The 12,202-nt window shown below is 35.8% G+C and overlaps 1 protein-coding gene across 3 annotated transcripts in view; it reads right to left on the bottom strand.

Annotated features, from left to right (window-relative positions):
• The window catches only part of AGL (amylo-alpha-1, 6-glucosidase, 4-alpha-glucanotransferase), an 83,420-nt gene that overhangs the window by 62,327 nt on the left and 8,891 nt on the right, over positions 1-12,202 (bottom strand). For all 3 annotated transcript variants that reach the window (XM_027058507.2, XM_053214506.1, XM_027058508.2), the window contains exons 3-5: positions 4,265-4,475; positions 3,338-3,504; positions 2,288-2,491 (exon numbers count right to left, since the gene is read on the bottom strand). In XM_027058507.2, coding sequence (XP_026914308.1) covers positions 2,288-2,491; positions 3,338-3,504; positions 4,265-4,475 — 582 coding nt within the window. The remainder of the gene's footprint in view (positions 1-2,287; positions 2,492-3,337; positions 3,505-4,264; positions 4,476-12,202) is intronic.

Here is a 12,202-nt window from a genome sequence, read left to right as displayed (position 1 = left end):
AAGCATAAATCGCTCCACAATATGATCCAATTAAATTTGGGCCCCTCGGCAGGGGTAGTCTCTGAGGCCAGTCTTTGAGACTTGTAGGACTCTTGGAGGGCTGTTCTTAGCTGCCTCTTTCTCTGGTTCTTTCGGTTAGACCACTTAGCTGGCCTATGGTTTAGTATGTTTCTCTCAAGTTGATACCAGCCTTCTCTTGTTTACCACCAAAGTCTCCATTGTTTTCAACAGTGTCCCATGCTATGTACCAATAAAGTCAATTTCGTTCTTACTCTGTTCTTACTGCACATCTCTTCCCCTGGGCAGAATACCTGTGTCACTGCTCCACAGCTGGTTTTTTTGGCTTACTTCTCTAGGTGTGGAAGCTCCACTGTACAAGCAAACTGGGACAAGGGCAACTAGGGCCCAGTATTCTTGCTCTGCCATGCACGGGGTAGAGCTTTCCCTCCATGAGTAGGGGTTGGATGAAGGAAGGGAGCCCCAGACATCTCAGGTGCTCTTGCTCACAACGGAATTTCTACGACAGAGTGCTACAGTTGGGAGGGACATAAGAAATGTTGGAAGCCTGCACAGTTAACTGGGAGCTGGAGAGAAAAGGAACCTTGTGTTCCCACCTGCACATGCCAGGAGTAGATCTATCATCATTCTGAACTGGGGCAGGGAGAAGCAGGTCCTGGTTCAAATGTCACAGATTATCACTGCTTTTATTGAGATTTAGGAGATTTTCTTGCATAAATGCTTTTCCATATGCTGAATTCCCTTAGAACAATTTTCAAAGACTTTAAACAGTTCTTTTAAAAAATAATTTTTACCAGTTGTTTTGCTGGGTACAGAACTCTAAAGCCCTCACACTGCCAATCTCTGGAAGTCGACTCCCCTGGACAGTAATTTTTTAATGAAAACCAATTTCACAAAAAGCACATTATAATTTGCAACACTTTCCAATTTAAGGCTGAAGCAAAGTTTACTTCTTTTATGTTGCAAAGAATCTCTCAAATGCTTCAGAAATAGTCACTAATAGAGACTGTTACTATACTCCAATTTTTTTCTCCCTTTGTTCCTTTAGTAACAGAATTCCCAAGGTTCAGCTCAACACATGGCTAACAGACTACATTGCAAGGTGTGACAAGAGACAGAATCCTGTCTGATAAAATATGAGAAAAAAATATATATATACACATATATATCACATATATTTATTGTGGAATTATAGATATATATCTTATATCACATACACACACACACACCAGACCATGCCCTTAAAAGTCATGACTTCCTTTCCTCATTTCCACTAGGTAGAGGTGATACTGGGAACTGGAGCAGCCATATTTGATTAAGAGTTGGAAGCAAACTATTGGAGAGAGAGCAGCATGAGAGAAAGAACCTAGTTCCCCATCACCACTGAGCTACCACAGCAGTCTTGGGATGTCTATCTAATCTTTTATAGGAAATAAATACAGTTTCAGAGTTAAGTCACTATATTTTTGTCTCTGTTACAGCTGCATATGCCATATCCTAAACTCATATAATGTCATTATGTACTTTGATAAACTTGATGTGAATAATATAGATGTTAAAGCAATTATCAATGTCAAATTTTCAAGTGAAGAATACTGATTTCTAAGATATTAGGAAGTTTTCACTGTGGCACACAGAGAAGATAATGTTTGCAAGGTACAGTGCGTTAAATTGAAAGCTGATCATGGTCAGTGGCTTCTCTAGGCCCAGCTGTCTGACAGGTGACAGGAGGAATCATCTCCCTGAGGATCGCCAGTTGGGAAGTTCTGATACATTTTATGGAATTGTATACTGGTAAAGAATCTTGAGATCCAAACAGATTAACTTTAATAAGCCCTTTTAACATGTAAAAGGTATAATTTTTAGATTTAACTTCTAAGAGTTTACGAATAATTTTCTCCTTAAATAGTCATTCAGTTTTTTCAAATATATACTATAGTACCAGAGCTGCTGCTGTATGGGATTCATAAGTTGGTCTGCAAAGTATTAATAATGAAAGTTGAAATATGTGATCAAATGTCCCTTCTATGATCACTCTCCTGTTTTTATAATCATCACATGCAAAATAACTATGTATTGATATACCTTCAACTAACACTTACTTTCTCTGAAAGAAAAAAAGTGGTACCATATAAAGTGATTTTTAAATTGAAGGACACCTATATATCATTGTTTTCAAATTTTATGTTACATAAAACAGCAAGAAGTAAAATAATCAGAATAGAATATTCTCATCAAAATTAATGGAGGTAGTTAATTAAGCTCATACCAGTATGGTTGTAGACAACGTCAGTAATACAAAGAATATTCCATTCCTTTTTCAATTTTTCCACTAGCTGTCCAACATCATTCCAGGTATACTTTTTATTAGGTCTTGAAAAGTCAGGACTGAATTCTAACTGGTTAGCTAGGGAGTAGCATGACCTAGATAGTCCAAGAGTCTGTAAAGGGGTAAAATGAATCATGTTGTAACCTGCAATGCAAGAAAATAAACAAAGACCACTGTAAGAAAACAAACAAACAAACTAAAACTAAGCAAAATATAAGTTTAGACTTCCCTTAAGTAGTTTCAAATAGCAAGGCAACCATGTAACTTAGAAAAGGAATCAAAGACTAGGGTTCAAATCTTAGCTATACCATAAGTGACTTCAAGCAAGTCTACTTAAATCTTTCAGGATATCAGGGTCCTCATATATAAGACAGAGATAGTGAAATAATGCACTTGAAAAAATCGTACACAGTGCCTAGTTACTATTAAGGGTTCAATTTATATTTGTTGGATGGATATATTTACATGTAGAGAAATACAAGTATATCAGCATGTCTTGCTCCTACTTTTAATGTTCCACTGTCTTGTGTTCTGTTTCAGTTATGTCAATAAGTTTCTCATCTCTTTCTTCATATTATATTCAGTTTGAAAGTAAAAAATATTACCCTTCAGTATGTATGGCAGCACACACCTTCCACATGGAAGAGAGTTAATCAATGTTGAATTAAAATTATATACAATGATAATACATGTTCCAAAACACTTTAATAGTTTACTACTAATTTTTCTATGTCAAAGTAAAGTCTTAGATACAATAATGATCTCATTTTATTATTAGAGTTCCTTAATTTTCTAAGTTGAACCATATAATTTGCTATTTTTGCAGGTTAAAAATGGTTAAGTCTTAACAACTTTATATGATTCTATCTATTTCTATTACTACATATACTAAGAAACAAAATTAAAAGGAGAATCAAAGCTCTTGAAATCTATATCACAGAGGATAATTACATTTATTTTAAGAAAGAAAGGAAAGATAGCTGACATTACCTGATTCTTTTGCAACCCTAAGTCTGCTTTCCCATTCATCAAAGGGTCCCATACACTTAGCTAAAAATGTCTGAAGAGTAACACAGTCCAAGGGTAACACGTGATTGTCAGCACCAACATGTAAAATAGGATCCACAACTATGTAACCCCCACCACTTTTTTCATTTCTAAGGAAAAAACAAAACAAGAACTTCTCAATTAATGATAGGAAAAAAATCCTCATCTAATATAGTCTGACTCTCTAATGGGAAGGTGAATTGTCCCATTTTAATATGTGTTTCTAGAGGCACCTGGGTGGCTCAGTTGGTTAAGCGGCCAACTTTGGCTCAGGTCATGATCTCACAGTTCGTGAGTTTGAGCCCCGCGTTGGGCTCTGTGCTGACAGCTCAGAGCCTGGAGCCTGCTTCAGATTCTGTGTCTCCCTCTTTGCCCCATCCCCACTCATACTCTGTCTCTCTCTGTCTTAAAAATAAATAAAACATTAAAAAAAATTTTTAAAATATATTTCTAATCACATAAAATCATTTAAAAAGTTGCAATGAAACTCAATGGAAAAGCCTTATTTTATCCTTTTTCCAATCTCTACATAATGACATAGTATGTATAATATCTAGTAATGTTGCATTAAGGAAAAATAAGCATACCTATCAGTAATAACAAGGGCACTCAAGCAAATAGCATCTTATAATGAAGTTATACAAAAAGACTATTCAAGTGGTTACTTATAAAAAAAAAATTGAATCTGCAATGAGTCTTACAATTGCTTCCTAGGAACTGAAGAACCATATTCTATTTGCATCTCAAAAAATCCTGTAAAAAATTGCAGTCCATGGTTTATATAGTAACTTTTTTTTACAAGCTAGATAATTTAACTAGATAGAATGAATTAACTTTTTCTCCCCCCAACATATAGGACACCTGACTTACCCTTGAAGGAAGTAATACTGAAATGATCCAGCTTGCTGAAGATTAAGTTTACAGTATTTATCAGAATCATCTTCTCTTTCTGTTGGATTTTCCCATTCCAGGGAACGGAATTTTTCTCGATTAAACGGTTCTCCAGGAAATGGGTAATTTGTAAATACAGTAACTGCTTTTCCCTGTAAAGTGGGGCCTAGTCGGAACTGTAGTTCAAACCCTAAACAAAAAGCACATTTCAATAAACTCATTGTAAGAACTTAAATTACCACATTAATAAATAAATGATTTATTTAAGGTTTTACAAAAACTATGGTTTCTCAACTATGCTTTAAATATATATATTATATATTATATATAATATACATATATTATATAATATATATAATATATATATGCTAATACACAACACTGCTGGTTTTGGAACTATTCTGCAATCTAATTTAGCTGAATTGTATATTTTAACATACAGTATACAACACAGAACTGTCTGCTCTGTATTGTCCCTCTCCTCTCCTCCTGGAAATTGATTCCTATTTGCATGGCTACTTTGGGATATGCAAGTTCTTTTTTTTTTTTTCCTTTTTAATAACATGTCTTCAAGTTTATTGAGAGTACTTTTAGAAAATTAGGATAGCTTTAAAGTGAAAAACAAAATGAAATTTTACTGAACTTGAAATCGTTCTAATTCCAGAATAGTTAACATACAGTGTTACATTATTTTCACATGTACAATATAGTGATTCAACAATTCTATATATTACTCATTGCTCATCATGATAAGTGCATTTTTTAAAAAAATATATATATATTTAAAAAAATTTTTTTTAACGTTTATTTATTTTTGAGACAGAGAGAGACAGAGCATGAATGGGGGAGGGGCAGAGACAGGGAGACACAGAATCGGAAACAGGCTCCAGGCTCTGAGCCATCAGCCCAGAGCCTGACGCGGGGCTCGAACTCACGTATCACGAGATTGTGACCTGAGCTGAAGTCGGACGCTTAACCGACTGAGCCACCCATGTGCCCCTAAAATATATTTTTTAAAGTTTATTTATTTTGAGAGAGAGGCAGAGAGTGAGAGAGCAAGTGGGGGAAGGGCAGAGAGAGGGAGAGAGAGAGTCAAGCAAGCTCCATGCTCAACATGGAGCCTGATGCAGAGCTCGATCCCATGACTGCGAGATTATGACCTGAGCCAGAACCAAGAGTCGGATGCTCAACCAACTGAACCATCCAGGTGCCCCATGTATTCTTAATCCCCTTCACCTATTTCACCCATCCCCTTACCCACCTTCACTCTAATAACCATCAATTTGTTCTCTGTACTTAAGAATCTGTTTTTAATTTGTCTCTTTTTTTCTTTGTGCTTCTTAAATACCACATAGAGTGAAATCACATGGTATTTGTCTTTCTCTGACTGACTTATTTCACTTAGGATTATATTCTCTAGATCCATCCATGTTGTTGCAAATGGCAAAATTTTGTTACTTTTAATGGTTGAGTAATATTTCATTATACACCATACCTTCCTTATCAATCTATTGATGGACACTTGGGCTGCCTCCATAATTTGGCTACTGTAAATAGTGCTACAATAAATATACGGGTGCATGAATCTTTTCAAATTAGTGTTTTTATATTCTTTGGGTAAATATTCAGTAGAGGAATTCTGGATCATATGGTAGTTCTATTTTTCATTTTTTGAGGAACCTCCATACTGTTTTCCACCATGTCTAAACTAGTTTGCATCCTCATGTTTTAGTATTTAAGTCTTTTTTGGAATTCTGAGGGCCAAAACATTCCCAGTTTTGCCTAAGTTAGGCTATTTCTATTAAAATGTATCCGAGACATCTATAATGTATTGCAAGTATTTTGCCATGGGAGGCAAAAAAAAAAATTAACACATTATAGTCATAATTTTACTATAAAATAAAATTACGGTTGATTCTGGGAAGATTTTATATCTTGATACCAGAATGTGAAAATTCTGACTACAGTAAAGTCTGTTAGAAATATAAAGCAAATAACAGTATACTTATGATGAGCACTGAGTAATGTACAGAATTGTTGAATCACTATTGTACACCTGAAACTAATATAACATTGTATATTAGCTATATGGAATTAAAATTAAAAAACCTAATAAAAAAAGAAATATAAGGCTTAGAAATTTTAATCATGAAGATAACAATTCAATGAATGATGGGCAAGAATAACCAATGAAGGCAGGAAAATTTAGTTCTGCTGATTATAATCTTTAAGCTTAAGGAAATTAAAAAAATATTTTATTTTACTTTTTATTTATTTTCGAAGCACAATTGACATACAATGTTATATTACTTTCAGGTGTACAACATAGTGATTCAACAATTCTACACATTACCCAATGCTTACCACAGTAAGTGTGGTCACCATACAATGTTATTACAGTATTACTGACTATATTCCCCACACTGTACTCTTCATCTCTGTGATTTATTAATTTTAAAACTGGAATTTTTTACCACTTAAGAAACTTTTTGAGAAGAAGCATACTAATATCTATATTTTTAATGCTCAATTTATGAAACATCTAACAAAGTATAAAAAATTATGTCATGAGTGCATACTATGTATAGGAAACAAAATAGACAATGATCTCTGCCCTTGTGGAGCTTGAGTTCTAAAGGGGGAAGTCAGCCATTAAACAATGAACATGATAAATAAGTAAGAAACAACTGTATATCAGGGAAGGATAAATGCTAAGAGAAGAAAGAAAAATCAGAGCAGTGTAAGGAAAATGGGGATAAAGGAGAGATGGTGGGGAGGCGGTAGCAATTTTTAATATTAAAAAGTTGACGAGCTAGAGAAAAGTCAGGGAGTTATTAGCCACATGGCTATTCATGGTCGTCCATGGAAAGAATTGACCAAGCAGAGGAAACCAAGAGGACTTGGGGTGGAAGCAAGCTTGGTGATTCCAGAAATAACAAGAAACTCAGTATGTGTGGACTGGAATAAGCTCGGGAGAAGTAGTAGAATACGAGGAAAGAAAGGTAACAGGGGGGCCGGATCATGGTCTTGTAGGCCACAGTAAGAATTTGGTTTCTTCTCTGAATGAAATGAGGAGCCAATGAACAGTTTTGATCAGAGAAGTCACATGACCTAACTTGTGTATTAAATCACTTTGTATATTATATCACTCTGATTATACCATTCTGATTATGTCTGCTTCTGGCCATAATGGAGTAAGTGGTATTAGATTTGTCCTCCGCTGAGAAACTAGAAGAAATAAATGAGACAACTGTTTTCAGAAATAAGGAGTGAAGGACTGTGATGCCCATGAAAATGCTGATTCCTATGAATTTTCTAGCTTTAAAGTAGGAGAACTTTCTGTGCTGTGACACAGGAAGCAGGAATAGTAGTCTGAACTGAGGAGACAGAGATTAGAATTTGAGGAGGGTGAAGAAACTATAATTTTCAGGGCAGAGTATGGGGCAGAAGAAACCATGCAAAGAAAAAGCTCTAGAAAATTACCAAGGGTCATCTTGAGTCTGCCTGAATACCAGGCTCACACGAGTAGTGTTTGAATCCATGAGGCTGGGCAAAGAACAACTACTAGGAGCTATCAATTGACCAATTCCCAGAACTCACTCAGGCCTGGGAGACATTATAATTTTCAGAGTGAAGAGACTTCGTTGAACACCTGTTGTATTCAAAAGAGTCATGTCTTATGTAGCAAGGCTAATATAGTCCTAGAGTAAAAACTACTATACCTATCCTGCCAAAGCTTAAAACAGCCGCAAAAGGGGGGTGCTTGGGTGGCTCAGTTGGTTGGGCATCAGACTCTTGACTTTGGCTCAGGTCATGATCTCACAATTCATGGGATTGAGCCCCATGTTAAGAGGCTCTCTTAATCCTCAAAAGGATTAAGCTGATCCACAGATAATGTAAATGCCAAAATAAAAGACATCACTTCTATTTTTTGGGGGGGGGGTACAAAAAAGGTGGTTTTATTAAAACACAGGGATAGGACCTATGGGCAGAAAGAGCTGTCAGGGCATCACTCCTTTGAAGGAAGACAAAAAAATCCAGAGATATGGCAACAGAACATTTATAATGTCCAGCATCCAATACAAAACTGCTAAACAGAAAGAGGAAGTGACAGCATTGATGACACAGATATCTACGGTAGGGCATTCCACACAGAGGAAACAGAAGATGTAAAGGACCTGAGACTGCTGCTTCTGGCAAAGATGGAATGAATAACAGGGATTGGATTTATGCGGTTCCTTGAAACTTGGAAGAAGAAACCAAGAAAAATCAGAAAACATATAGGAGTTTTCAAGCCTACACATCAGGCCACAAAGTACAGTGATGCCTAAGAGACAGAAAATAAACAATGTGAAGCCTATAACTGCCCCTTCTTACTACCTTGAAAGAATGTCCAGGTTGAGGCACAAGGAAGAGAAACCCAGGCAGAGCTCAGCTAACTTCCTAAGCTGAGAAGATAGAGTTAGGAATCTGTTGAGACCAAAGCAGCTAGTTTATAGATAAGAGTAGTTAGTGAGGAGGAGAAAAGTGCCCAAAGACAGAACTCCAGAGATTTGCAGCAGGTCTCCCTTCTGCACTTTGCAGAGTACTGATCAGTGCATGTCTGTGACCAGGAATAGTGCTTGGTTAGAAAAATCAAGTGCCAGATTGGAAAAACTCGTAATTCATGAGGCATTGGGTAGAAAATTCAGGGGACATTGCTTTAGGAGTAGAGAACAAAGAGCCCTAGACAGGGCATAAACTAGCTTAACAAATCATAAAAGTATAACTCAAAAGTATTAAGATATTTCCAAGTAACTTAACTTCATTCCAAAACAAAGACAAAAAAATTTATAAGAATCCAAAAACACCCAGCATTTTTGGTAAAACTCAATAAGGTAAAACTCATAATGAATGACATCCAAACAAAGATTATAAGACACACAAAGAAGCAAGAAAACCGAACCCATAACAAAGAAAATAATCAATTAATGAAAACTGACCAAGGAATGACATAGATGTTGAACTAGCAGATAAGGAATGACATCAGTTATCATAACTGTATGCCATATGCTCAAAAAGTTATGTCAATACATGGAAAATATTAAAAAACAAAACAAAACAAAAGATCCAAATCAAATTTAAAAATGAAAACTACGAGGTCTGAGATGAAAAATGGAATAGATGGTGAGACATGACAGAAAAAAAGATTAGTAAATTTCAAGACACAGGAATAGAAATATGGAAAATGAGGGGCACCTGGGTGGCTCAGTTGGGTAAGCCTTCAACTTTGGCTCAGGTCATGATCTCGTGGTTTATGAGTTTGAGCCCCGCATCGGGCTCTGTGCTGGAAGCTCCAGAGCCGGGAGTCTACTTCAGATTCTGTCTCTCCCTCTCTCTGCAACCTCCCCTGCTCATGGTCTGTCTCTCTCTCAAAAATAAACAAACATTAAAAAAACCCCACAGGGGCGCCTGGGTGGCGCAGTCGGTTAAGCGTCCAACTTCAGCCAGGTCACGATCTCGCGGTCCCTGAGTTCGAGCCCCGCGTCAGGCTCTGGGCTGATGGCTCAGAGCCTGGAGCCTGTTTCCGATTCTGTGTCTCCCTCTCTCTCTGCCCCTCCCCCGTTCATACTCTGACTCTCTCTGTCCCAAAAATAAATAAACGTTGAAAAAAAAAATTAAAAAAAAAACCCACAAATATGCAAAATGAAACCAACAGAGAAAAAAGAATCTAAAAAATTGAAAAAGCATCACTGATCTGTGGAACAATTCAAGTGGCCTAATATATAGGTAATTTGAGTCCTCAAAGAAGAAGAAAGGGGAGATATCAAGTATTTAAAGAAATAATGGGTAAAAAAAAAACCCAAATGTGATAAAAACAACAGATTTATAGATACAAAGAAGTTCAATAAGTCCCCAATCAAGAAACATCACACTATGAAACATCAAAGTCAAATTGCTCAAAACCAGTGACAAAGAGACTATCTTAAAAGTAGCCAGAGGGGAGGAAAATGTCACAGTAAGTTCAGAGGAACAATGATAAAGATGATAGCAGATTTCTCATGGGAAACAACAAAAGCAAGACAGTGGAACAGTATCTTTAAAGGTATAGTTGATCCTTAGACAATATGGGATTGAACTGCACAGGTCTAATTACACTTTTTTTTTTTTTTTTTTTTTTTTACAGTACAGTCCTATAAATGTAAAATTTCTCTTATCATTTTTAAAAAAAGTTTATTTTTTTGAGAGAGAGAGAGCATGAGCAGGGGAGAGGCTGAGAGAGGGGGACAGAGGATCCAAGTGGGCTCTGTGCTGACAGCAGCGAGCCAATGCGGGGCTTAAACTCACAAACCATGAGATCATGGCCTGAGCTGAAGTCAGATGCTTAACTAGTTGAGCCACCCAGGTGCCCCTCCTTATGATTTTCTTAATAACATTCTCTTTTCACTAGCTTACTTACTGTAAGATTACAACATATAATACATATACATACTATGTTTCATCTGTAAGGCTTCTGGCCAACAGTAGGCTATTAATAGTTAAGTTTTAGGGGAGTCTAAAGTTATACTTGGATTTTTGGCTGCATGAGGGGTCAGTGCCTCTACTCTCTGCATTATAAGGTCAACGGTAACTTAAAGAAGAAAACTATCAGCCTAGAATTCTATACCCGGTGAAAATATCTTTCAAAAATAAAAGTGATGAAAGCCAGGTTTTTCTTTTCTTATTTTTTTTTTAAGTTTTATTTATTTAAGTAATCTCTACACTCACTGTGGGGCTTGAAGTCACACTCCTGGGACCAAGAGTCATGCATGTGCTCCTCCAACTGAGCCAGTCAGGTGCCCCAGACTTCACAGTGTTAGAGAAAGACGTTACAAATAGGCAAGGGGAAAGCTACAACAAACCCTGTTGTGGTGGATATGAAGCATAGACATCATCATGAACTGCTATATATATATACATAATGAATGCCAGTTTGATTCCAAGCAAATCCTGAAATGCAGAACATGCAGATATGTCATGTCACATCATTTCTAAAATTGCTCTTGTAGAAGTAAATCCTCACAATGATGTTCAACAGATGGTAAATTCTACACCACAATATTAAATACTGGATAAGCTAGTCTTTATGAGCAAGATATCTCAACAAAAGACATTGGGAGAATGATGGACTCTTTCAACTTACTGTAATCCAATCAAACACCTCTACCTTTGCCTAGATAAATACGAATACTCTGGCATACTGCAGTATGGATAATGTGAGAGATGGAAGTTCTAGGAATTCCTGCAAAAAATTATAATTTAGTGATAAGTCCTGCTAACCATATTTTTGGATTGTACTAAATAATGAATATAAATTTTTCATAGCAAATGGTTTTAGCAAGTAAGAAACAAATTATCCAAATGGTATTATTAAGTAACTGCAAAAATCCAGGGACTCACTTCTATTTCTCACATTGTACAGTGAAACTTATACTTTCTTTTCCAAGTAGCTATATATACAAATTTTTCTATAATTGGCATAAATATTCTATGAATATAATAAGGCTTATGTTTGACTTAATAATTTCATATAGACATATATTTTCTTAAGAATCAGTGATGTAAACATAGGCTATATTCATAACAGCTTCATTTATTATAATTAAATAAACTGGCAACAAATTAAATATCTAATGATTGGAAATGATTAGGTAAGTTGTGGTACAAAAATGGTATTATGTAAGCTAGAATATTACAAAGTCATTATAAGTCATGTTATCAAAATATATTTAATAACATAGCTACTTTTATTCTGTTTTGTCAATTTTATGCATCTATATAGATCTATTGAAATCTTTTCTAGACGGCTTCCCAGGGGACATTTAAAGAAGATTTAATATCTATTCTTCTCAAACTGTTCCAAAAATAGAAATAGAAGGAAAACTTCCAAACTCATTC

This window comes from Acinonyx jubatus, chromosome C1 (assembly GCF_027475565.1).
Source record: "Acinonyx jubatus isolate Ajub_Pintada_27869175 chromosome C1, VMU_Ajub_asm_v1.0, whole genome shotgun sequence".
NCBI lineage: Eukaryota > Metazoa > Chordata > Mammalia > Carnivora > Felidae > Acinonyx > Acinonyx jubatus.
Note: the sequence above shows the minus strand (reverse complement) of the source record. Positions and strands in the feature narration are given on the sequence as shown.